General features: G+C 51.4%; 1 protein-coding gene across 2 annotated transcripts in view; it reads right to left on the bottom strand.

The window, feature by feature from the left end:
* Positions 1–24665, bottom strand: part of LOC128124403 (nodal modulator 1) — a 69307-nt gene that overhangs the window by 13258 nt on the left and 31384 nt on the right. For both annotated transcript variants that reach the window (XM_052760601.1, XM_052760600.1), the window contains exons 12-25: positions 23202–23376; positions 21100–21241; positions 20047–20178; positions 18921–19057; positions 16667–16754; positions 14980–15043; positions 14373–14468; positions 10921–11118; positions 10756–10838; positions 9556–9715; positions 9287–9413; positions 7636–7749; positions 3182–3309; positions 119–260 (exon numbers count right to left, since the gene is read on the bottom strand). In XM_052760601.1, the coding sequence (XP_052616561.1) occupies positions 119–260; positions 3182–3309; positions 7636–7749; positions 9287–9413; positions 9556–9715; positions 10756–10838; positions 10921–11118; positions 14373–14468; positions 14980–15043; positions 16667–16754; positions 18921–19057; positions 20047–20178; positions 21100–21241; positions 23202–23376 (1786 nt within the window). The remainder of the gene's footprint in view (positions 1–118; positions 261–3181; positions 3310–7635; positions 7750–9286; positions 9414–9555; positions 9716–10755; positions 10839–10920; positions 11119–14372; positions 14469–14979; positions 15044–16666; positions 16755–18920; positions 19058–20046; positions 20179–21099; positions 21242–23201; positions 23377–24665) is intronic.

Raw genomic sequence — 24665 nt, 5'->3', positions numbered from 1 at the left:
CAGTGTCAGCTCCAATTGGGGATTCTAGAGTCCCACCTCATCCTGTGGCCCCCACTGTCCCACAGGGACACCACTGACAGCAAGAGGAAAAACCCCAACAAAACACAGCCTCCCTCACCAGCAGTCCACGTAACCGGAACTTTCCGTCCTCATCCGTCACGGTGTCTTCTCCGTAGATGCTACAGTCCTTCTGCCCCACGGCTTCCACCGCGACACCCTGCTCTGGGTCTCCGTTTAAAGAGGACACTGTGCCGTAGCAGCTGGTGCGACAAGAGAAGAAGCGGCACATGGCACCCTCAGTCCTCGGATGCACCAAGGGACTGTTTACTTAGGGTTCCAGGGCAGAACCGCTCTGTGGGGACACGTCCACAGCCAGGCTCTGCAGCAGGACCTGGCCAGCAGCCGGACATGCTGTAATCCATTGCTCCTGTACATCTGGAAGTCCACTCCAGGAGGCTATGACACAGGGGCTAAACTGTCTTCATCCTTGCTAATCTTCAATTTAAATATGAAGCAGTCAATGATGTAAATAACTCACGAGGATTTTCATACCACATAATTGGTTGAAATGGTCCATTTTCTACACCTAATCTTTCTGATTATCCTTCATCCCAAGTGCTTCTGTAAACCCATGTTAACATATATGTGTGTGTACATGTATATAGTCTGTACCTATCCTGTCCATCTATACATAGTTAGTGAATATCCATCCACTCAACTGTAGTTAGGATTTGCATACATCGCCTCTGAGAGTACTGAGAAGAAATGGAAACTCTGGGTGTCTCCTGGAAGGGAGCTGGGGATCAAGGAGGCAAGTATAGAAATGTCATTTATTTATTTACTTGTTTATTTGGAGGGATTTCTTCTTGTTGTTTTGGTTCCGTTTGACTCGGGATGCTTTCAGGCAAGGTCTCTCTATGTAGCCCTGGTTGTCCTGGAACTCCAAACTGGCTGGCCTCAAAACTTGGAGATTTACCTGCCTATGTCTCAGATTCAAGGAGTGTACCATCATGCCCAGCCAAGAAAGGTAATTTCCATTGTCTACCCTTTTCCAACATTTGCAAGTTCTACTTGAGTTATATTTCCTCCTCTTTAAAAATGTAATCATAGAAGCCGGGCTGTGGTGGCGCACGCCTTTAATCCCAGCACTCGGGAGGCAGAGACAGGCGGATCTCTGTGAGTTTGAGGCCAGCCTGGGCTACAGAGTGAGATCCAGGACAGTCAGGACTACACAGAGAAACCCTGTCTCGAGAAAAAAAAAAACAAAACATTTTTTTAAACATGCATTTTTGTAGTAAGGCACTAGGCTTCCACAGACTAGTTTTCAAAAAGCATGCTGGTGATTGGACAGCCGGCGACACACTGGAAGGAGGGCATGAAGTGGGGGGGACACTGGAAGGAGGGCACGAAGTGGGGGGGACACTGGAAGGAGGGCACGAAGTGGGGGGGACACTGGAAGGAGGGCACGAAGTGGGGGGACACTGAAAGGAGGGCACGAAGTGGGGGGGACACTGGAAGGAGGGCACGAAGTGGGGGGGACACTGGAAGGAGGGCGGGAAGTGGGGGGACACTGGAAGGAGGGCAGGAAGTAGGAGGGGATACTGGAAGGAGGGCAGGAAGTAGGAGGGGACACTGGGAGGAGGGCAGGAAGTGGGGGGGGACACTGGGAGAAAGGCAGGAAGTAGGAGGGGACACTGGAAGGAGGGCAGGAAGTAGGAGGGGACACTGGAAGGAGGGCAGGAAGTGGGGGGGGACACTGGAAGGAGGGCAGGAAGTGGGGGGACACTGGAATGAGGGCAGGAAGTGGGGGGACACTGGAATGAGGGCAGGAAGTGGGGGGTCACTGGGAGGAGGGCGGGAAGTGGGGGGACACTGGAAGGAGGGCGGGAAGTGGAGGGACACTGGAAGGAGGGCAGGAAGTAGGAGGGGACACTGGAAGGAGGGCAGGAAGTGGGGGGGGACACTGGAAGGAGGGCGGGAAGTGGGGGGACACTGGAAGGAGGGCGGGAAGTGGGGGGACACTGGAAGGAGGGCAGGAAGTAGGAGGGGACACTGGAATGAGGGCAGGAAGTGGGGGGGGACACTGGAAGGAGGGCACGAAGTGGGGGGGACACTGGAAGGAGGGCAGGAAGTGGGGGGACACTGGAAGGAGGGCAGGAAGTAGGAGGGGATACTGGAAGGAGGGCAGGAAGTAGGAGGGGACACTGGAAGGAGGGCGGGAAGTAGGAGGGGACACTGGAATGAGGGCAGGAAGTGGGGGACAATGGAATGAGGGCAGGAAGTGGGGGGTCACTGGGAGGAGGGCGGGAAGTGGGGGGACACTGGAAGGAGGGCGGGAAGTGGAGGGACACTGGAAGGAGGGCAGGAAGTAGGAGGGGACACTGGAAGGAGGGCAGGAAGTGGGGGGGGACACTGGAAGGAGGGCGGGAAGTGGGGGGACACTGGAAGGAGGGCGGGAAGTGGGGGGACACTGGAAGGAGGGCAGGAAGTAGGAGGGGACACTGGAATGAGGGCAGGAAGTGGGGGGGGACACTGGAAGGAGGGCACGAAGTGGGGGGGACACTGGAAGGAGGGCAGGAAGTGGGGGGACACTGGAAGGAGGGCAGGAAGTAGGAGGGGATACTGGAAGGAGGGCAGGAAGTAGGAGGGGACACTGGAAGGAGGGCGGGAAGTAGGAGGGGACACTGGAATGAGGGCAGGAAGTGGGGGGGGACACTGGGAGGAGGGCAGGAAGTGGGGGAACACTGGGAGGAGGGTGGGAAGTGGGGGGGGACACTGGAAGGAGGGTGGGAAGTGGGGGAACACTGGGAGGAGGGCAGGAAGTGGGGGGACACTGGAAGGAGGGTGGGAAGTGGGGGGGACACTGGGAGGACAGGAAGTGGGGGGGACACTGGGAGGACAGGAAGTGGGGGGGACACTGGGAGGACAGGAAGTGGGGGGGACACTGGGAAGGTAGAAAGTGGGGGGTCACTGGGAGGAGGGTGGGAAGTGGGGGGTCACTGGGAGGAGGGCGGGAAGTGGGGGGGACACTGGGAGGGGGGCGGGAAGTGGGGGGACACTGGAAGGAGGCACAGCAGTCACCTATACATTGCAAGGAAGAAGAGTCACCTCTCTGGTCTCTACCTTATCTCAAATTCCTCCCCAAATTTAGTCAACGTGAAGCCTGGGGGAGGGCACGTACCTGTAGGCAGTTCGGAAGCCAGTGATGGTGATCCTCAGGTTCTGCCCCTCCTGAACTTCTATCATCTGCGAGGACGGTTCAAAGCGGAACTCCTTCATCATGGGTTTGAAGTAGTACTGGCCCGGGCTCTGCCAAGAGACAGGCACAACCAAGATGGCTCCACACCGTAGATGGCTTAAGTCACAATGGGGCACAATCAGTGTTGGCATTCTGGCCCGCCCCTGGGGGACTCGCCCTGCGTCCTGACGTAAGGCCTCCTTTGGGGAAAGACCCCTCCCTTCTTCTTCCTCTCCCTTCCTCCCTTTCTTGCTATGAGGTGTGCACGCCTCTGCTTTCCCTTTCTCTCCCTTTCTGTTTCCTCTCTCCCTCTCTTTCTTTCTCTGTCTATTTTAATAAACTTTCTGATTGCTTTCTTGCAGCTTTACAGTTTGCTACAACATGTGAGTAAGAAATGAAGAGGCTAGTTTCGACCTTCTCAACACACACTGGTGCTACCTTAAGATTTATAAATTTATTTTATTAGATATGATTAAAAATCTGTTAAAATTAAAAAAAATTAAAACTATTGACACTGGGAAATAAGACAATACTTATTTAATAAGATATTAAAGCTGCACCCACCTCAATGCTTTTATACACAAGAATATAATTTGCTCTGGCAACCAAAGTTTATAATTTAAAAGTCACCCAGATGATAATGGTTTGATTATGGTTATGCCATATTTTCTTCCTTTTAAAATAAAAGAGAATACTTTATTTTTGATATTGCAAGAAGACATTTGAGATTTAAATGCTTCAGATTACTTTCCCATTCTATGATATTGTTATATTAAGATTTCAAAAGTTCAGATTTTATCATTAATAGAATTCTGATACTGCTTGGGTGACAAGCTCAGGATTTTTCTTGGTTGTCTTATAAATATAAACTTAAATTTCTCATTAGGCCAAAGACAGTCTGTCCAACTTGTACCTGGCTCTCTCTAAACAAAAAATATACATATCTTTTAACCCAAATCTGTAATTTTGCTAAGACTCAAAGGTACGAGCCTAAATACTCCTTGTCTGCTTTTCTACAATTTGGATTTCAATACTGATTGGTAATACTAATATATCTATGTCCTTTTATTTTATTTTATTTAATATGTTTTATGTCCTTTTATAAAATAAGAATTCATATAAGCCTTCAAAAGAAGCCATTGGATCCAGTTCACAGAGGTCAAAAAGACTCCACATAAATACAACAGTACAGTTTGAGTTTCCAAACTCCTCCCCTTCCCAATACTAAGGCTGTGGCCTAAAAGTTCCAAATAAGTTCATAATTTTTAACTTTTGCCTCTAGTCTGTCTGCTTCAGCAGGTTTCCACTAGGCTGGTAGACACATCCAAGCATCAATCACTGACTGCAATCTGCCCCAGAGGACCACAAGCTCTAGACTTGCTGAAGGCTGATATGATGGGGACCAGTCCAACCAAACATAACTGTTCCCTGTCTCTACAGCCAGGCCAGATGACCACATACTTCTGAGAGTAGTCCACTGCCTGGGTTTGACTAGGCTCTTGGCCTCCTTAGGCTCTGATCGTATGTGCCTCATTTCAGCTTGAAGCAGTTATAGAAGAGAGTATATCGTCCTCCCAGCCCCCCAAAACAGGCTAAAAGGCTATGTCAAAGAAAAACTCCCTGGTATAGGGGACAAAATGTCTACCTATAATGCCCATTGATATCCTAAAAAACTTGGCCCAGAGTTGTCAATTAATAGATTTATTAACTAAAATAGTTTTGCAATAAGATAAGACACGACCTTTATGTAGAACCAAAAAGGTATTATATGACCTTAAGAAATTATTATTTCTATATAAATCATTCAGGATTATAATGTGGCTGTACTCAAAGACCAAAACTACTGGGCCTTAAAAAATAACAGTACCAGAATGTATGTCTAGCCTCCTTGTCTTTGCTACCATTGGTAAGTTGTAACTGATTAGGAAAACTATACATCCAGATTTAATTTATATATGCTCTCAGAGTTAATTTAGATATACCTAACAGATTTTGTTCCCCAAGTTCTCAAACACCTTTGGAGATCTGAGAATATGGCATTTAAAATTAAAGCTTTTAATGATAGAGAGACATGTCAGCTCCTGGCAGCATCCTGTATCTTCTCCAAGATAGATGGCCACAGAAGAACTTCCACCTGGAGGCTTATGGCAAGGCTGGCCATGCAGTAAAAAGCTGAGATCTGTCCAGACTGTAAATAAGTGGAACAATGGAGGACCGGTTTGCCCCATGCTACAAAGTCAAGGTGGGTCAGTCTCCCCAAAATCCTACTCCACAAACAATAATCTGTCAGATCTGGTCTTAGCAGCTGAACAGGTGATGCTTTGGGGGCTTCTGTCCCCCAAAGACTACACAAAGATTTGGGATTGCTGCCTAGGTAGCTGGAAAGCTGTCTCACTTCTTAAATTTATCCTTCTAGATCTGACGATGCTTGATGACTAGGGTACCAGTTTAACAGTCCCAATCCCAAGACTACAAGCACCTTGACAGCTCATTAGTAAGTTTCCTGTTAAAAATACAGACAGGTGTGCCTCATTCACAGACTTCACGGTACAGGATAGACTGGTTTCAGATGTAACTGGAAGTTCAAAGTTTTAATATTGATAAATGCAGTTTTAATAAACTGATACAGCATTGACTACAAACAGTTCTTAAGAGTCCTTAAATTTCTATGAATTTTTAATCCTTTTGCTATGACACCAGGATGTAAATCTGTTCCAGATGTCTGACAGATACCTGCAGGCTCCTGGGAAGAGTTCTGCTACAGTCTCCAGAGCCCATTTTGACCCCACCCATTATCCAGCATAATTTGCAGTTTCACTCTTGCCTGGGCCAAGGCCAATCCACAGAGGGTCCTCTAGATACACTAGCCCCTGCACCAGCTCTGAGGACACCAACTGGGATGGATGCACCCCCACCTCCAAAGAAACAACAGATGTGATGGTTCATGTACTCTTAAAGAACACATCATCCCTCAATTCACTGTGGGTACCACCTCTCCAGGCTCAAGCATGCACCTACCCAGGAACCAGAACATGGTTTTCCAAGATGTCCCAATAAATAAAGGGACATCTTGTGTCTTACACACTCACCCTTGCCTCCCCTGTATAACCAGGGCACTTCTCTGCTCCTTTCTTTCTGGCAGTTACCACTCTTCCCATGGCTAGGCCCACTCATGTGGCCAAAGATAACAATCTGCTTTTTCTCCTAGCAACCTGCCTTCTCCGCTCCCCGAAGAACAGATGCCTGAGGTCTCCACGCCCGAGGTCTTCACGATGACAGTCAACTGAATGCTTCATCACTCACATCTCCCACTGTGCGTGACCCGACTCCCAACTTCCCCCTCCCACTTCACTCCTTGTCAGCAAGAAGCAGTCTCGAGAATTCAGCGTCCTTATTCCTTCACTTGCTATCCATAACTCACCTTTTTACAATAATCAAAACAGAGGAATGGTGGCATTCTGGCCCACGCCTTGGGGACCCGCCCTGAGAGTCCTGCTGTAAGGCCTCCTTTGGGGAAAGACCCCTCCCTTCTTCTTCCTCTCCCCTTTCCTCCCTTCCTTGCCATGAGGTGTGGACGTCTCTGCTTTCCCTCTTTCTTTCCCTCTTTCTCTCCTTCTCTCCCCCTTTCCCTCTCTCTCTCTACTATAATAACTTCTATGTGGATGTGGATGCTGTGCCTGGGGTATGAGTAACTTTCCACCGTGCCACACTGACTGCCACCGTGTCTGCATGGCATGTCTCCCTCACCCACTGGGGCATCTTGGCCTCCCACACGCCCTATCATTACAATCAGGACAGAGCGTCAGGGCCTCCAGACACACAGAAATGGCCGCCCTATTTCTGCAATGAAGACAGGGAGTTGCTGCTACCACCTTTAGCACCTCAGCAAAGCAGAAGCCACACCCGAACTACGAAGAATCAGAACCGACAGGAAGAGCCGGAAATGACTCAGCAAACAAGTAGCAGGGAGTGAGCAGCGGCTGGACGTGCAAAACCTGTGACCGTCTAGGTGTCCTGAGTAGGTTCACGCTAGCCCACTTCACTCCAGGAGCGAAGCCAACACATGTGCACTTCCCCAACTCCACTGGCCTTGGACCCCACCTCCAATGAAAACTTGGTCTTTGGAGAAGAAACACAGGCAAGCAAGCCACTGTCCCACAAGAACCAAAAAACCAAGGGCTGTCTAGGGAGGCGCTGCTGTGGTCAGACAACTGATTATCGGCTGGTGACAGTGCACGTGTAAGACAACATGGATCAGCAGCAGTGAGTCCTAAGTACGCCGGGCTGTAGCAGGTGCACCTCTGGAGCCTAAGCCACCCCACATCGAGTCTGTTCTTACACTGTCCAGCACATGCCTGTGCTGTGTCCCACTGGGGCGTTGTAGAACACAGCCTTACCAGGTTTGAGAAGGTCAGAATGCCGTTGTCTTGGGTCAGGAGGTTGGAACGAAACACACCACCACTGAGGGATAAGAGGACCCCAGGGAGGGGCTGGTCATCTTCAGCTTTTATCTGGGGAGGAAGTAACAACAGGACAAGGTCAAACTGAATAACCACAAAAGCAGTGCTTCCCAAGGGAGCAAGGACAGGGGGCTCTTCTCTTCCTCCCACAAGTAGTGGTAAGATGCTGTGGAAGCTTCCAGAACTCTTTCTATGGCCCATACTCACAATGCTGGTATATCGAGGGGCTGGGGTATGGTGGGCTGGGGGTGGGGGTGGGGGCAGAAATGGCAGGCTGTGCATGGAGCTCTGCAACTTGCTCTCCTCCATGGCTCACCCAGTTCTGACAGTCCCACCTTGCAGCTGTTAACTGATCAGAACTCTAGAGCAGAGGGCTCATGCTTGAACACTTGCTCCCCAACTGGCAGGTGATGCTTTAGGAGGATGTGCAAACTTAGGGGGTGCAAACTTAGGGGGTGCAAACTTAGGGGGTGCAAACTTAGGGTGGGCCATGACAGAGGATGGGACTTGCTACCTTTCCTCGGCCTCGGGATCTATGAAGCTGTGAGCCAGTGGCCTCCCCCCACCCACATAGACTGACCCTCAACAAGTCCTCCTGTCCTTGCCACAGCAGTCCATAAATCACCTCTCCATGGCAAAACAGGTGCACCCCAAACTACAGACTGGACTTAATTATTACAAGGCCATCCCCACAGAGAGCGTTTCCTCAGTGGCTGCCCAAGCAGAGTGTGTCTTCCAGCTTCCTAGTCATCGAGTTACTTCCATGGAGGCCCGTCTGTGTTGTTCTTCTTTTCCTAGAGGTTGTGTGTTCTTGGTCACTCTAGGAGTGTCTTATAAACCACAGATATCATCTACGGTGCATAGTTCTTGCACATCTGCACCTCCTCACTCTGGTCTAAGCCACCCTCAGCAACGGTGCTTCAGGCTGTGTGTGATGTACTTTACAGTCACATTCAACCATTTCACAGCCTGTGCTGTACAGTACACTGCACAAAGGACTAGCAGACAAGACACAGACACTAGGCATCACCATGGGAACACAGAGCAAGTGAGAATGATAATCTAGGGCCCAGGGAGATGGCGTGACTGGCTGAGCGCCTGCCCAGCATGCGCAAAGCTCTGGGCCCCATCCCCAGTACCAACTATACCGGGTGTGGATGTGCAGGCCCGTCATCTCAGAACTTGGGAGAGAAAGACAGGAGGATTAGGAGTTCAGAGATACATTCCACAACACAGGGAGTTAGAGGCTTAGAGGATAGTCTGGGCTAGACACCCTGCCTCCAAAGAAAAAAAGTGATAGCGGAAACATGCACAAGCATGTGAAAGTCCATGTCTCTCCACAGTGTACCCATGTGAAGGAAACCATGGTACACAATTCCACTTATATAAAAGCTCCGAAAGATGCTAACTCACTGACAGAAACAGGTGACATCAGCATCAGCGTGAAGGGCAATGGGGACAGGAAATTTGCTATTTTGACAGTGGTGGTGTCTGCAATATGTGTGAGCATGTGTAAAACTGACTGCACTTTCTGTGTGGTTTATCACCATGTGCATTACCCTCAATGAAGTGGCCTGTGAAACATTACCTCGAAGCTCACGCCGGCCAAGGCGTAAGCCTTGAAGTCTCCCACAGTTCCTTCCACGGCAGTTAGCACGTAGCCCTCCTTCTGTGAGGTCACAGTGTATTCCAGGTCACTGTGCAGGGGGCCAACGCTGCAGGAAAGAGAGCCAAGCACTACAAATGGCTGTTTGCAGCTGCAGAGAAAGGGTAGCCTTCCCCAGGAAGCCAGAGCCCCACCTGCCTCAGGAGGCTCCCTGCTGGGGCCAGGCAAGCGGGTTCTCCTTGGGGACATACCTGTAGGCACCTTTATCATCAGTGAAGACAGTGATCAAGGGTGAACTTGCTCCCTTCTCACTGATCACAATCTCGACTCCCTCCAGCTCTGGGTGGATCTGGCCTTCTAGGAACAAGCCTGCCTTCCCGTGGATCTCAATCAACTTCCCTGGGCAGTTTTCTAAGGAGGAAACAAAAGGATGGGCCGGTGCTACGGAGGGAGGAGAGGCACCTGCCAGAGTTCTCGGAAGAAAGAGGACCTAGACCCGAGACATTAAAGATGGACGCTCTGGCTGGGGAGATGTGCGGTTCTGCAGGTGAGGACACACGTTTGAATGCCCAGGACACACGTCAAAAGCCAAGTTCAGCCATGTGCCTATAACCTTGGGGTGGGGGAGGGAGGGGGTGAGGACGAAGGCCAGATGATGGATGGCTGGGGCATACACACGGCTGCCAGTCCGCCTCCAGGTTCAGTGAGACCCTATCTCACGAGAGAAAGGTGGGGACAGAGCAAGACACCTGAAATCTTCTTCTGGAGGGTGCTGTTCACCTCAGACCCATGGGAAGATGGAAGGGGTGGGGTGGACACACCAGAAACTCACTCTTCCGGCATACTCAACCCTACACACACACCACACAAATGATCCACAGACAAGCACCGCGGTAACTGTTCCTGGAGAAGACCTTCCCTCCACACCTAGGAAAAGGAAGACCCAAACTGCCCAAACCGATCAGAAGCAGCAAGCTCAAGCGGGTTCGGTAACTGGTGGTATGGCTTTCCCTCTACCTTTTGGATCGATCAAATCAAAGGAAGACAGGTTCTTCTCCAGAAAACACCTCACCTACACTCACAGATGCTGCCTTTACTTAGACCATTCATTTCTTTTTTTCTTGGTTTTTCAAGACAGGGTTTTTCTGTATAGCCCTGGCTGTTCTGGATCTCGCTTTGTAGACCAGGCTGGCCTCGAACTCACAGAGATCCGCCTGCCTCTGCCTCCCGAGTGCTGGGATTAAGGTCATGTGCCACCACCGCCCGGCACCCATTCACTTCTTTGTCCATGCAGCCGACCATCCGTCCATGGGGTCTATCTACTAGCGACACCAAGTACAAAGAGGCTTTGGGTGGATCACAGACATGGCTGCGCAAATGTAACAAAACTCACTTAAACACATGCAAAGAGAAACGAAGGCAGGACACTGGCTCGTGGAGTGGACACATACCTCCACTGACTGTGGCTTCCATGGACGGGGGGTAAAAGAGGAGCTCTTTGGATGAGGGTGTGACCGTGATTTTCTCTCCAGACCTGAAGGAGGCAGAATGGCTCCGGTTGGCTGGCTGGCTCTCTCCACAGAAGAGAGAGCGCAGTGGAGAGCACGAGCACTTACCGGGCCCAGTAGGAGAAGTCGTAGGAGAAGGGGCCCTGTAACTCGTCCACCAGCTCTTGCCCAGGAGGCCTGGCCCTGCCGGTCTTCTCCCTCTCCTGCCTGCGGGTCTCAATCTCTGCCAGCTGCTGTTCCCTCCGCAGCTCCTGGGCGGACTTCAGAGGGCCCAAGACCAAGGCTGGTTCGCTGTCGATGGAAGACCTGGAGAAGAGAGAGAAGAGAGGCTGGCTATGGGACGTGGTGCTCATCCCGCACTGAATGGGAACTTGGCAGTCCCACAACTGGGACTCACGAGTAAAGGCCAGACACCTTCAGTGACACCACAGTAGCCCCATCTTTCAGTTTCAAATCATTAACTGGGGCTGGAGAGAAGGCCCAGCTGATGGCTGCTCTCCCAGAGGAGCTGGGTTTGACTCCAGGCCCTCTTCTGGCCTCTACATGCACATGGTAGACATACATGCAGGTAAAACATCCCATATACAGAAACTAAAATAAAATCATAATAAACATGAATTAGTTTAGCAAAAAGTAAAAAATGGAGCTGAGGAAAGTGCTTGCTTGATACATAAACACGAAGATCTGAGTTTGAGCCCCCAAACACACATTTTCAAAGAGCCACATGTGGTGGCAATGTGCTGATAATCCCAGTGTCTGGGAGGCTGACACAGGTGAACCCCTGGGGTTCCCTGCTCAGATGGCCTAACCTGATCAGCAAGCTCCAGGCCACTAAGAGACCGTGTCTCAAACAAAAGGTAGATGGCTTCCGAAGAACAACACCTGAGGTTGACTGTTGTGACCTCTACACATGGACCTGCATCTACATGCGTGAACAACAAAATGATAAAAAAATAAAAACTGAACATTCTGGTTTGTCCCAGCAGAAGACGCTGGCAGAACTGGCTGGAGCACAAGACCCTACAACTTGATGAAAACTGTTGCGTCCACATGGCGCCTGGATTCATGCTCTAGACCTCCGCCCTTTCACACCTTTCTCAAATCTGAAGAAATGAGGAGCTGGGCATGCTCCACGCCTTTAATTCCAGCACTGGGAGGCAGAGGCAGGCGGATCTCTGAGTTCAAGGCCAGCCTGGTGTACAGAGCGAGATCCAGGACAGCCAGGGCTACAGAGAAAGCCTGTCTCGAAAAAACCAAACAGAAAATAAAGAGATGCAGCAGTGGGATCCCCAGGCTGAAGGACCAACCCACACTCCCTGACCCTGAGAAATCACACTCTAGGAGGCAGGAGAGGACCTTGGCAGAAAAGGCCCCCCAGATACAACGCACGGAGAAGACAAAGCAGCTGTGGGACACAGTGAGTGGAGGGCACGGTGCACAGTCAAGGTCCTGTGACCCTGGGCAAAGGGTGGCAGGAAGGGAGGACCTGACCTGAGGTCATGGTGGAGAGGAGCTAGGAAAGTGGACGACAGGGTGATGTCCAGGGTGACATTCACTGGGTGTTCCAGAGATGGCAAGATCAAAAGCCTGGGTGGGAGACTCATGGGAGGGCAGACGGGTCAGGAAGGTCAGAGGGGAAACAGGGGTCACACATACTTCAAAGTCCTGTGTGGGCTCTAAATGAGTCTGGGTGGGAAACTGCTGGGTTTTCAGTGGAGGAAAGACCGATCTCTATACCAGCAGAACCACTCTGGCCACCGTGTGGAGACCACTGGGTCATGAGGCACAGCCGGGACAGGATGGCAGGAGGCTGTGTGGAGACCACTGGAGACCACTGGGTCCCCAAAGCTATGGCGAGTGGGAAGAGGGCGGAGAGTCGAGCACTGGACCAGAAAGACATCTGAACATGCTTTTACTGTATTAGAGGATTTTTTTTGTTTTTACTTTTTTGGTTTTTCAAGACAGGGTTTCTCTATGTAGCTTTGGAGCTTTTCTTGGAACTCACTCTGTAGACCAGGCTGGCCTTGAACTCACAGAGATCCGCCTGGTTCTGCCTCCCGAGTGCTGGGACCGGCAATACTTTCACTGTAAAGGCAAAGGTTTGCTGAGGGGCCGGCTGGAGCAGGGGAGCGAGGGACAATGACCAGGGTCAGGAAACGATGGAAGCTGCACTTCTGAACAAGAGAACACAATACAGAGCAGGGCCATGGGTCCAAGAGCCAGCAGACGGGTAAAGCCTAGCAGGTCAGCTTCCGGAAGGGTCCAGGCAGAAACACAGCTCCTCCAGTCACACAAGCTGACGACAGGAAGGCAGCCACGCCCAAGCTACACAGGTTAATACAGCTGTCTGCTCCCCATTCCCCGGCCTCCTCACCAAGCCTCCACGTCCCCTGCCCTGTGCACCACTGCCTTAGCTGGCTGAGACCCTGTCCCTTCACTGGGCCTCTGCAGAGGCCCTCCCTGTGCCTCAAGCTTCTCCCACTCTTAAGCCTCTTCGGTATGTTCTCCACTCAACAGGCCTGGATCACACTATGTAACCATGACAGTGGTGTGTATGGGTCAAAGGCAAAAACCCTCAACACGGCCAGGCCTGCCAGCCTTCCTCCTCACATGTTCAAAGGTCATAAATTTATTGTCCCGTGTTTGCTTCCCCGCCAGACTGCCAGTACCACATGGGTATTTAGGAAGCCCAGGACGGCACCCTGACAATTCTCAATCGTATTTTCTGGATAGTCACAGTTTGGTCATCTCAGTTCTGCAGGATGCTAAGAGAGAATGATCACACGGCAAGTTCAGGGTCAGCCTGGACAACTTGGCTGATCTCCGTCTCCAAGTGAGAACGGAAGAACGGACTGGAGGTGCAGCTCAGGGCACAGCGACTGCTCAGCATGTGCAAAGCCCTGGGTTCCAGGTCAATCCCTCGGAACAATAAATTATTCTGTGCATGTGAGCTTGTCTGTGTGTGTGTCTGTGTGCACATATCTACGAGTGTGCACGTGTCTGTGTGTTTGAGTGTTCTCAGCATCCGTGGCAGACGGCAGGAACATGGGAACTGGATGGAGACAAAGCCAACTTCGACTGGAGAGGGGAGGGAGCGAGTTCCTCAGAATTCCATCTGTGTGAGACAGCCATGCTCCCAAAGTCTGTCACTTCCGGAGAAAGCTGGGACGTCGGACACACCCCAGCACAGCACACCCCTCAGCAAGGCTTGTCTCCCACGCACCTCCTCCAACCTACACAGGAACCACCTCCACTCCTCCAGGCCTCAAGAAAAGATCTCCAGAAAAGAAGCAATTCTTAAAAGTCACTAAAACACTTGAACTATAATGAACAAATCCCCTTTTTAAAAAGCATCAAGAATTCAAACAGACTTAAGGCGCGGAGCCCAGCTGTCAGGGATCTCACTGCTATGGGTTGACAACTGTGTCACCTGAGTTAAGAGAGGGAGGCCACTGGTGTACACCCTTAGAGATGAGGGTTCCAATCATCCCAGAGTCCGTGAGGGTCTCCCAGGGCCTCTCCACCAGCTGGCCCCCGCCCACACAGGACACCCATCTTACTTGATGGTCACGGTGACGTCCATCATTTTGTCCGTGGTGACAGTCCCCAGGACGTGGTGGCGAATGGCGGTCAGTGTCAGGAGACTGGGGGAAGACCTATAAGCAGAGCAGAGAGAAGCTGCTAGCAGCAACCCAGAGACTCCAGGCGGTGGCGTGCTGCCTTGGGCCCGCCCACCCCGACACGCTGAGAAACAGTCCACAGGCTGCAGTAAGACAACTCAGGGAGCCTCCCAAGCACAAGCAGAGGACAGCTCTGTGGGGTCCAGTCTCTCCTCCACAGTTCCAGGTGTTGAACCCTGGTCTCCAGTCTGGCTCGGCAAACATCTTTACCCAGTGCGCCCTCTTGTCTGTCAGCCCTTGAGTTTACAGAATTCTCAGGAAGGACAGACAGCCTGCTCCACTTCCTCAGTAACATCTAAATATCATAAAACCCATATCTAGAAATTCACCTTAATGCCTAATCTTACCTCTTCCAAAAGAACAAAAACCCAACAGAAATACACCTGTGTGCTCACATGAAGAAGACACAAAGGGACAGAGACGAGGAAGGTAAATGCCCTCCCCCCGCCCAGAACAGTCCACCACAAAGCACTGCCTCCAGGCTTACGTGTCATAGGTGTAGAAGGCTTGCTCAAACTGGTGGCAGGAACGAGGGGTCACTTTGTACACACCTACACAGAGAAGACCAAAAGCAGTGTGCTGACAACAGAATGCATTATGTCAGGCAATTCCAATTCCAACACGTGTGCTCAGAAGGCAGCACGCCTCTTTGAAAGCTCAAGCGTATCACAACCTGAGCTAATGGGACTGGAAACACCAGGCAGGCTGCTTTCCTGGGCCACAGACCCCTCCCTTCACAGCCTGCTCAGGAGTGTGCCTTCACCGTCTGGGACTTAATGACTCCCTGTAGCTGCACGTGCTCACACGCAGCTAACGTGCACATAGCCAACAAGGATTGAAAAGCAGATCTCTCCTGTGAACCAGACTGAGGAGAATTCTTCAACTTAGAAGACTCAGTCAGGGAGCCTCAGGGTAACCAGGCATGTGGTTCTGAAAAGGAAGGGGTGGGGGTGGGGGGCAGAGGAGGCCTGCAAAAGCAAGCACACACTTCTCGGCATAACCTGGGGAGAGTGAGGCCTTGGTCAGGGCACAATCACCCCCTGCTGGAGGAACACAGTCAGGCTGAGGATGAGCAAAGTGAACCATTTAACCCTTCTCAGCTCATTCGGGTGACCAGACTCTCGCAGAAGCCTCAAGCCCCTTCCTGTTCTCACTGCACAGCAGGCCCAGCGCAGCGGGCACCGGGGGGTGGGGTGGGGGGGTGGGGGGGGGTGGGGGGGGTGGGGGGGGTGGGGGGTGGGGGGGTGGGGAGGGTCATGATTAGCTCCCCTACTCCACATTCGTCAGCAGACACTGACTGACCCCGACTACAGCCCAGCACTGCACTGGGTGGCCACACGGGGTGGGCACCACACGGGGTGGGCACCACACTGGGGTGGGCAGCAGGTTGGGCCGGCCTCCACTGGGCTTACCAACCAGAGAGTACTGGGTGGTTCCAAAAACACAACAAAAGATCACAAACAGGCCTTAGGCAGGGTAGTGTGGACGCCAAATAGTGTGGTCTCTCTGGAAACCAACTGGCAGTTTTTTGTTTTTTAACAAGTTAGATATAAATTTACCATGTAATTAAGAGGCCCCATTCTTAGGAACCTAAATAAGAAAAACTAAAATACACAGGCACAAAACCATGCACACGGCTCACTGCCATGGTTTTCCTAATACCCCAAATGGAAGCCATCTCAGGGCACCTCAAATGGCAAATGGCTACACACACAGAATGTGGAATATTATTCAACAAAGAACAAAGCACTGGTACACTACAGTGTGGCCCACCTTCAAAACTGTTAGATATAAGAAGCCAAGCACGAAGTCAGGCTCGGCGGGCCAGCATGACTGAGCCACTGCCAGGGTGGGGCCTGCAGTGATGACCGCACAAGCTGGTAAACTTACCAGACAGCACTTAGCACACGTCTCACCCCAATGAACTGCGTTGTTTGTGTGGCCCTGGGGTACGCCCAGGCCCTAGGAGCACACTGGCTGGTGCTTCACCACTAACCTCCCAAGCAGGTGAACTTCATGCTCTGTAAACTCTATCTGAATAGAGCTAAGAGAGTCAGTGGAGGACAGGCCATGGGCCAGCCACCTCATTAACAGCTCTGAAGGCGAAAGGACGGACCCAGGGTCTCTGCCCTTCAGGCCCACCCTGGCCCCACCCTCCTGCCTCCCAGGCTCACCAGGCTTGGACAGGCAGAAGCGGTTGACTCCTCTAGACAGGTTGTAAATCCCCACATTCTCGGGGCCGTTTCCGTCCTGATGAAACTCCTGTGGGGCCAAAGTCAACACAGTGACTTGTGGGGAGACAGAGATAGTGCGGTGATGAGTGATATTTCTGTTTCTGAGCCAGTCATCAGTTTGGCCCACTAATCATTTTGAGCTGTTGGGTGCCACAGGAAAACCGAAAACCTCCAAACTTTCTGAAATGTGCTATTTGCACTCAGTCAGCTCCTATTTACTGAGCACCTGCTTCAGGACAGACTCAGGTCAGGGTCCCGGGAGGCATCGTGCGGCCCCTGCTCTGACGAGGGTGGGGTGGCCTTTCAGCTTGGGAAACCGACGAATCAACAAATGAACGGGTGGTTTCAGGTAGGGAGACAGAGCAGAGAAGCAAATGCAGTGAGCGGATCACCACCTACCACGGAGAAGAGCACTAGAGCTCTGGGGCCCGGCGCAGCACCACCCTCTCAACAGGAAACTGCTGCGGCCTCCGTGAGAGACAAGAAGAATACCTGCACTTCTGGGGAAGGCTCAGCTCTCTGGGCAGAGGGATGAACATGCGCAGAGGCCATCAACAGCGGAGACAACAGGGTCGGGTGAACTGGGGGGCAAGTGCTGCTGGGGCCCAGCACGAGTGGACAAGGAGGTGGGGGGGTGAGGCGAGCCCAGGTTCCTTGCCATCTTCCTTCAAAATGCATTAAAGTGGGTGCTTCAGTGTCAGCAGCTGAGGTCCAGTGTCACAAGCAGCCATGACACTGTCATTTGCTTCTCACTGGGATCTGACAATGACATTTGTTACTACCCCTGCGGAAACTACAGAGATAATCCTTTCCCTGGAGACCCTGGGACCACAGCCAAGTAGACAAGCACCGGCCTACATCCCACCAGCTTGGGAGAGAAGCAGGAGGACACAAAGGCCAGCCTGGGCAACGCAGTAAAACTCAGTCTCAAAAACAGAGAGTGAAAAGAGGGAGCTGGAGAGACGGCTGAGCAGTGAAGAACACTGCTTTTCTTCCAAGGGACCCGGCTTTGATTCTTACATGGAGATTCACAACCACTCAACTCCAGTCCTCGGCGCTCCAGTGCCCTCTGCTGGCTTCCATGAACACTGCACACGGGCAGCAGTACAGACACAGAGAGGCAAAACACCCATATACACAACGTAAAATAACAATAGTTTAGGCTGGGCACAGTACTGCCCGTCTTTAATTCCAGCACTAGGGAGGCATGGGCATTTGAATTTGATTCTCTGAGTTTGAGGCCAGCCTGGTCTATATAGTGAGTCCCAGGATAGCCAGGGCTACATAGAGACCAGATCTCAAAAAACAATAAATAAAATAATAACTTAAAAATGTTTTAAGGGCCAGCACTACAACTCAATGATAAGTGCTTGCTCAGTATATCTGAAACCCTGGGTTTAGTTCCCAGAAGTACAAAAGCAAATAAAAACAAAACACTAGAGAATAAGTAAGCGAGTGAGCTCTTCCCACTGTGGGAAGCAACAGCCTAGAGAAGCGCAGCTACCTAGTAAACAGCACCCTGGCTGGGCCTAGGAGATTAAATACAACACAGCTTGCTGAGCCTCCCCACAGCCCGCAAAGTGTGCACATGATCTCAAAGCTGCAGGAAAAACAAGGGGCTTGAAGAAGCACCACAGCACAGCGGCCCCTCTGCCCACAGGATGAGGAACACATGGACACACACACACACACACACACACACACACACACACACACACACACACACACACACACACACCCCTCTAGCAGGCGGGAACTCAGGGCAGAGAAGGAGCCTGGCTCGACTGCCATTATGAAGTCTTGCTGTGCCAGGCTCTGGCAACTGCTATTAAGCCAGACATTCCTTTTAGTGTGTGTGTGTGTGTGTGTGTGTGTGTGTGTGTGTGTGTGTCCATGTGTGCAGTGTATATATGTGTAGGACAGAGAGGGTGTGTGTGTGTGTGTGTGTGTCCATGTGTGCAGTGTATATATGTGTAGGTCAAAGGGTGTGTGTGTGTGTGTGTGTGTCCATGTGTGCAGTGTATGTATGTGTAGGTCTAGGGTAACTTGCAGGATCTGGTTCTTTCCTTCCATTGTGTGGGCCCCGGGGATCAAATCCAGACCATCTGGCTTGGTAGCGAGTGTCTTTACGCACTGAGCCATCTTGCCAGCCCCCCAGGCACTCTCTCTTCGACCCTTCAGGGGCAGTGCGTACCAGAGTGATGGCGTGTGAGAGCGCACACCGCAGCATGTAGCCCGTCTGCCTGAACTCCACCGAAGACACATCGTCCTCCAGAACTTCCACTTCCAGACTCTTGTTCCTCCAGCACCAATCCTCATGCATGATGCTTACTGCAAAACAAACACCAGGGACCTGCTGCCTAGCTGCTGCAGACTGCACAGGAGGGAACACGGCGCTGTGCACTTGTAATCCCGGCACTCCGAAGGCAGAGGCAGGAGGACGAAGAGTTCAAAGCCAGCCTGGGCTCTAGAGTGAGACCCTGTCTAAAAGGAAAATGCTCTTTATATAAAAACACCTGGGCAGTCAACAATGTTTAGGACAGGTCACTGCCAAAGAAAAACTGACTACGTGGCTGCCCACAAAGAAATCCACATAGGCTGAAGATGCCAGGCTACAAGATACCCAGGGGTCACCAGACTTAGTGTAAATACTTTCAACTTTTGTTGTTGTTTATACGGCATGCGGTCCTGGCTGACCTTGAACTCCTCAGCCTCCCCAGCACCAGGCTTCCTGTCAGCCTGGCAGGTCTGGACTCTGAGCAGCAATGGTCAGTACATGCACACGGGCGTGGCAGGACTCCACAGAAACTCTAAAACAGGCAGGCAGCTCCAAGTGCAGTTTGCCAGCTCTTTCTGAGACAGAAAAGAACCCTGGAGAGAGAAGCCTACTTTCCACCAGCCAGAAGTCTAGTCCAAACAGGAGGCAGGAGCTGGCTTGTTGAGGACAGGAAGGGCACCTGCGTGGGCCACTGCCCTGCTGACCAGGCTCTGCGCTTTGCTTAGTCTCTTCTTGCGAAAGGCTATTGTACCATTCCACAGATGAGGAAAGAGTCTGGCGAGGAGAAAGAGTGACTGCCCCAGGTCACTCTAGAGCAAGGTGCAGACATCAGAGTAGAATCCGCCCGCTCTTTCTGGCATTGAAAACTAAGGTATTAGTCAGGGCACCCTCCCCAAAGCAGATGCATGGAGTGGGACCTTCTTGACAAGGCCTGCCTTTGCAGGTCATGGTCCCAGGACAGAGTGCCCATGGAAAGGCCTACAATAAGCACAAAGGGGGAGCAGGCTTGGGTAGCTCACGGATGTATCGTGCTCCATCTTACTTTTGTATTTCCCAGGCAGCACTTTGTCAAACGTGAAGGTCATGGAGTTGACCTTGCCGGAGAGCTGGAGGCTGCGTTTCTCACCCTGGCGGCTCAGGGACTGCAGGGTCACCAACAGGTCACCGCAGGTATCTGTAGAGGAAAGGCCAGAGGACCTCACATGACTGTCATCACAAGCCCTGACAAGTTTCTGAGTGCTTAGCCTAAGCAATAAGCCCTGGAGGCAAGAAAGTTAAGATCATTCTCAGCCTTGTACAAGTTAGAGGCCGGCGTGAACTACACGAGACCCAGTCTCAAAAAACCCACAAAGGTGGGATGGTGGCGGCGTATGCCTTTAATCCCAGCACTTGGGAAGCAGAGGAAGGCAGATCTCTGTGAGTTCGAGGCCAGTCTGGGCTACAGAGCGAGATCCAGGACAGGCACCAAAACTACACAGAGAAACCCTGTCTCAAAAAAACATAAAACACACACACACACACACACACACACAGGAGGCTGGGGAGATGACCCAGCTGGTGAGCTGCCTACACCACAAACGTGAGACTCTTGAGTTTGGCTCTCCAATCCCACACAAAAAGCTGACATGACAGTGTGCATCCGCAGCCCCAGCACTGGAGTGGGCAGAGATGGGCAGGTGCTTGGGAGCCCTTTGTCCAGCCAGCCTAGCTGAACCGACGAGTCTCAGTTCCAATATATAAAACAGTGCAGAGGGATCAAGGGAAGACATCCAATACTACCTCTGCCTCCACATACAGGCACACATGTGCAGCATGTCCATACACACTGCGCCCTGACCTACACACGAGCTAATATTGAAAGCAGGGTCTGATTTCAGCCTGAAAAGAAACCGTTGGAAAATAATAATACCAGGTGCCTGATAGCTTGGCAGTTACTGGGAAATCACCATTCACAAAAAGGCACCTCAAATCCTGCAGCCCTTCCCCGGAAGTGGCACTGCCTTTACTGCCACCCCATTCAGAAAGGCCTGGTCCCAGCTCCTCCCACTGTCCAGTTCTCTGAACTAGAGGCTCTCCCATGCAGTGGACACCTCACCCAAACAGGAGACTTTTCCAGAAACAGACGCCAAAAACTGCACAAAGGCCACATCCATCACGGGCCTGTTGGTCACGGTGAGAGGGAACGTCTGTGGTTTCAGCATGAGCCCGGCTCTGCTCTCGGCCTCAGGCACCACCACCTGTGAGAACATGAGACAGTAAGGCAGCGGTTCTCAACTTCCTAACCCTGCGACCCTTTAACAGTTCCTCAGGCTGTGGTGATCTCCAACCATAAGGTTATTTTTGCTGCTACTTCGTAACTGCAATTTTGCTAGTTATGAATTATAATGTAAGTATCTGATATGCAGGATATCTGATGTGTGACGTCCCCCCCAAAGGGTTCGTGACCCACAGGTTGAGAACTACTGCACTAGAGGCTGCAGAGAGCATATCTCCCCAGCCTATGAGGCACTAGAACCTTCATGTGGGCCTCAAGGTACGCAGATAGTGAAGGGTGAAGGTTCACTTTGAGCCCAGATGTGTAATCATAACAAATTTAAGAAGTAACTGTGTTTGTTTTCAAGACAGGGTTTCTCTGTGTAGCCCTAGCTGTCCTGGAACTCACAGAGATCCACCTGCCTCTGCGTGCTGGGATTAAAGGCGTGCACTACCATGCCCAGCCAGAAGTGATATTTTTATAGTAACACAGTCATAGTGTAATAACTAAGCCAGGCATGGCAGCAGCAGCCTGTAATCCCACACTCAGGAGGCTGAGGCAGAAAGAACACCGCAAGGTCCCAGGCAACCTGGGCTGTTGTGAAACCAAGTCGAGAGAGAGACAGAGAGAGAGAGAGAGAGAGACAGAGACAGAGACAGAGAGAGAGAGAGACAGAGAGAGAGAGACTGTCTGATGCCTCCCCAGAGGCACCTGTAGAATTAGGTCATTTTCTTTTTCCAAGTACTTATTTTCTTGTGTGTTATTTTAAGACAGAGACCGTGTGGCTCAGGCTAGCCTGAAAGGCACACTCCTCCTGCTTCAACTCCCCAGTGCCGGCACTACAGGCATTGTGCTATCACTCTCGGCTCCTTTTCTGTGTGTCTTTCCCAAGCTCAGAAAAGGATGGGGAAGGGGGCAGAGGTCCCCTACTTTATTCCCAGCAAGGAACTGCCCAACTGTGAGCTTCCGACAGAACTTCAAGAGCTGTCGATGTGGCCATCTTCAGATAAGCTGGGCAGGTGGCTCACAATGAGAGCTGTCACCCACCAAATACCTCCACTCGTCCCTACAGAAGGAAGGTCCCAACCTAGAAAACCCAGGCTTGTGGACACTCCAGTCCTCCCTCACTAAAGCTGGGAGCAGAGCTGATTCGATTGGCAAGTCCTGCCAGCTACAGGGACATGGCCTTTCCCACGCGGGCAGACCTCTGCTTGCCTTGTCGCTGGCCCAGCTGTGCGCAGGCGACTCCAGGCAGGGGCTGCCCTGCTTCTGGGCCTGGGTGGGCAGGCTCCCTGGGGCCTGCTGGCTGTCCTGGAGTCAGGGTGGGGAAGCTCCTCCCTGGTCTGGGCTCTCAGAAACCGGTACTGGGAGGTTCTGAACGGCTTGAAGAACTGGCTCTGCTCTGCTTTGGCCTCATGGGCATCCTAGAGCAGCCAGAAGCAAGGAAGGAACAGGAGAGCACAGCGTGCTCCTAACCCTGCACACACATCCAAGGAGAAAAGACAGGCCTGTGTCTATTCACAACACTCCCATGTAGAATGAGAACACCTCAAAGTCAGGAGCCAGGACCCGAAAGGCTCCTCCCTGTGTCCCACTGCAGCTCCTAACACTCTGGAAAACCCTTGCATTTTCTCGAGCTGCAGGGCTGAGTGTGTGGAGGCCAGAGGTCACCTTGGGTGTTATTTCCTCAGGAGCCATCTTTCTTGGTCTTTGAGATGATCTCTCAGTGGCCTGGAGCTTACCTAGCAGGCAAGTCTGGCCGGCCAGTGAGTCCCAGGGGTCTGCCCATCTCTGCCGCCCAGCACTGGGATGACAAGCTCACGCCAGCACACCTGCCTTTTGATATGGACTCTCAGGTCAAAGGTCCTGATGCTTGCAGGGCAGACAGTCTACACACGGAGCCACCCTCCCCATATACTCTAAGACAAACATAACTCACGTACCTGGACTTTGTAGGTCCCTGGCTTCGCTTTAAAGCAAAATGATCCATGAGCATCCGTCTCCACGGTGACCAAAGACTTGTCCTTGTCTTGAGAGGACAGGACCACTTTGTATTTACTCATCTGCTTGACAGTATCAGGGGAGCGGATGATGGATATCTGGCCACAGATGCTGAACCTGCAATGAGAAGTCTGGTCATTCTAGCAAGACTCAGTGCGGCAGAGCAGGCCCCCAGCAACCCTGAGACAATACTGTCTATCGGGTAGACTTGGTGACTTTCCCTTTAGAGACCCGTCTACAAAAGTCTGCAGCTGGGCCCAGGGCAGGGCTGTGTGTTCTCTAGGTAACATACTCCCACCCTCCACCCCACCTCCACAGAAGCCATTTGAAGTAAATTTGCAAGTAATAAAAACATTTCAGGTAATTGGACTACTGATATAACTTGGGCTAACCCTAAAAACGGAAGAGCTGTCAGCTGCCTGCAAAAAAAAAAACAAAAACAAAAAAACCACACAAACCCAGTACCATTAACCAAGCCATAAAACCACCAGAGTCTTCCCCATTTGTGGTTAGATGCCATGTGGGTGTAAGAGCAAACGCAAAGTTGAAATTGAACTCCTTAGGAGTTGAGAGCCACAAAATGCCTCTCATAAAGGCAGAACCCTACGGATGAGAATGACTGGAACTCCAGCTTCCAGACGAAAGAGGTCTCTTCAGGAACCACACAGCAGGCCCAGCTACTCCCAGAGGGGACCAACAACAGCACCCGTTCCATCTGTGGTGGCCACAGCTAAGACACCATCTGGAGGCCATCCATCTCTCCAACTCACTAAAGGTCCAATCTTCTTATCCTCAAAAATCACGGGATATAAACGTCAGCTGCTGCTTCAGACAGAACCACACTAAAGAACTTTCTGCCTCCGACAATCAGGGCCAAATAAAACGCTGGAGAAGCATGTCTGCCCCAACTGGACAATCAGGGACAAGATCAGGAATGGCTGAGGATGGCTGTGTCATTCAGGAGCGAGCAAAGCTGCCGTCATCGCCCTGCACCCGGAGGTTGCCCAGGCTCACCACCTGCTTCTGTGTGGATTGTCAGCCAATGGGCTCTCTACAATCTGGAATTCCTTTGCCTACTCTGTTACCAAAAGGATGGCCTCTCATAGTTATTGATTTAAAAGACTGTTTCTTTTCAATACCCTTACAAGAAAAAGACAGAGAAAGATTTGCTTTCACAGTGCCTACTTATAATAATTCTTAACCAGTTAAAAGATTTCAATGGAGGGTCCTCCCACAGGGAATGTTGAATAGCCCAACTCTGTGCCAATATTTTGTACAACAGCCATTGGAAGTGATACGTAAAAAATTTCTAAATCTATAATTTATCATTATATGGATGATATTTTATTAGCTGACTCAAATGCAGATACTTTAGAAAGAATGTTTGAAGAAGTAAAGAAAATTTT

Source organism: Peromyscus californicus, unplaced genomic scaffold (assembly GCF_007827085.1).
Source record: "Peromyscus californicus insignis strain IS unplaced genomic scaffold, ASM782708v3 Scaffold_4__1_contigs__length_199733344, whole genome shotgun sequence".
In the NCBI taxonomy this organism is placed as follows: domain Eukaryota; kingdom Metazoa; phylum Chordata; class Mammalia; order Rodentia; family Cricetidae; genus Peromyscus; species Peromyscus californicus.
Note: the sequence above shows the minus strand (reverse complement) of the source record. Positions and strands in the feature narration are given on the sequence as shown.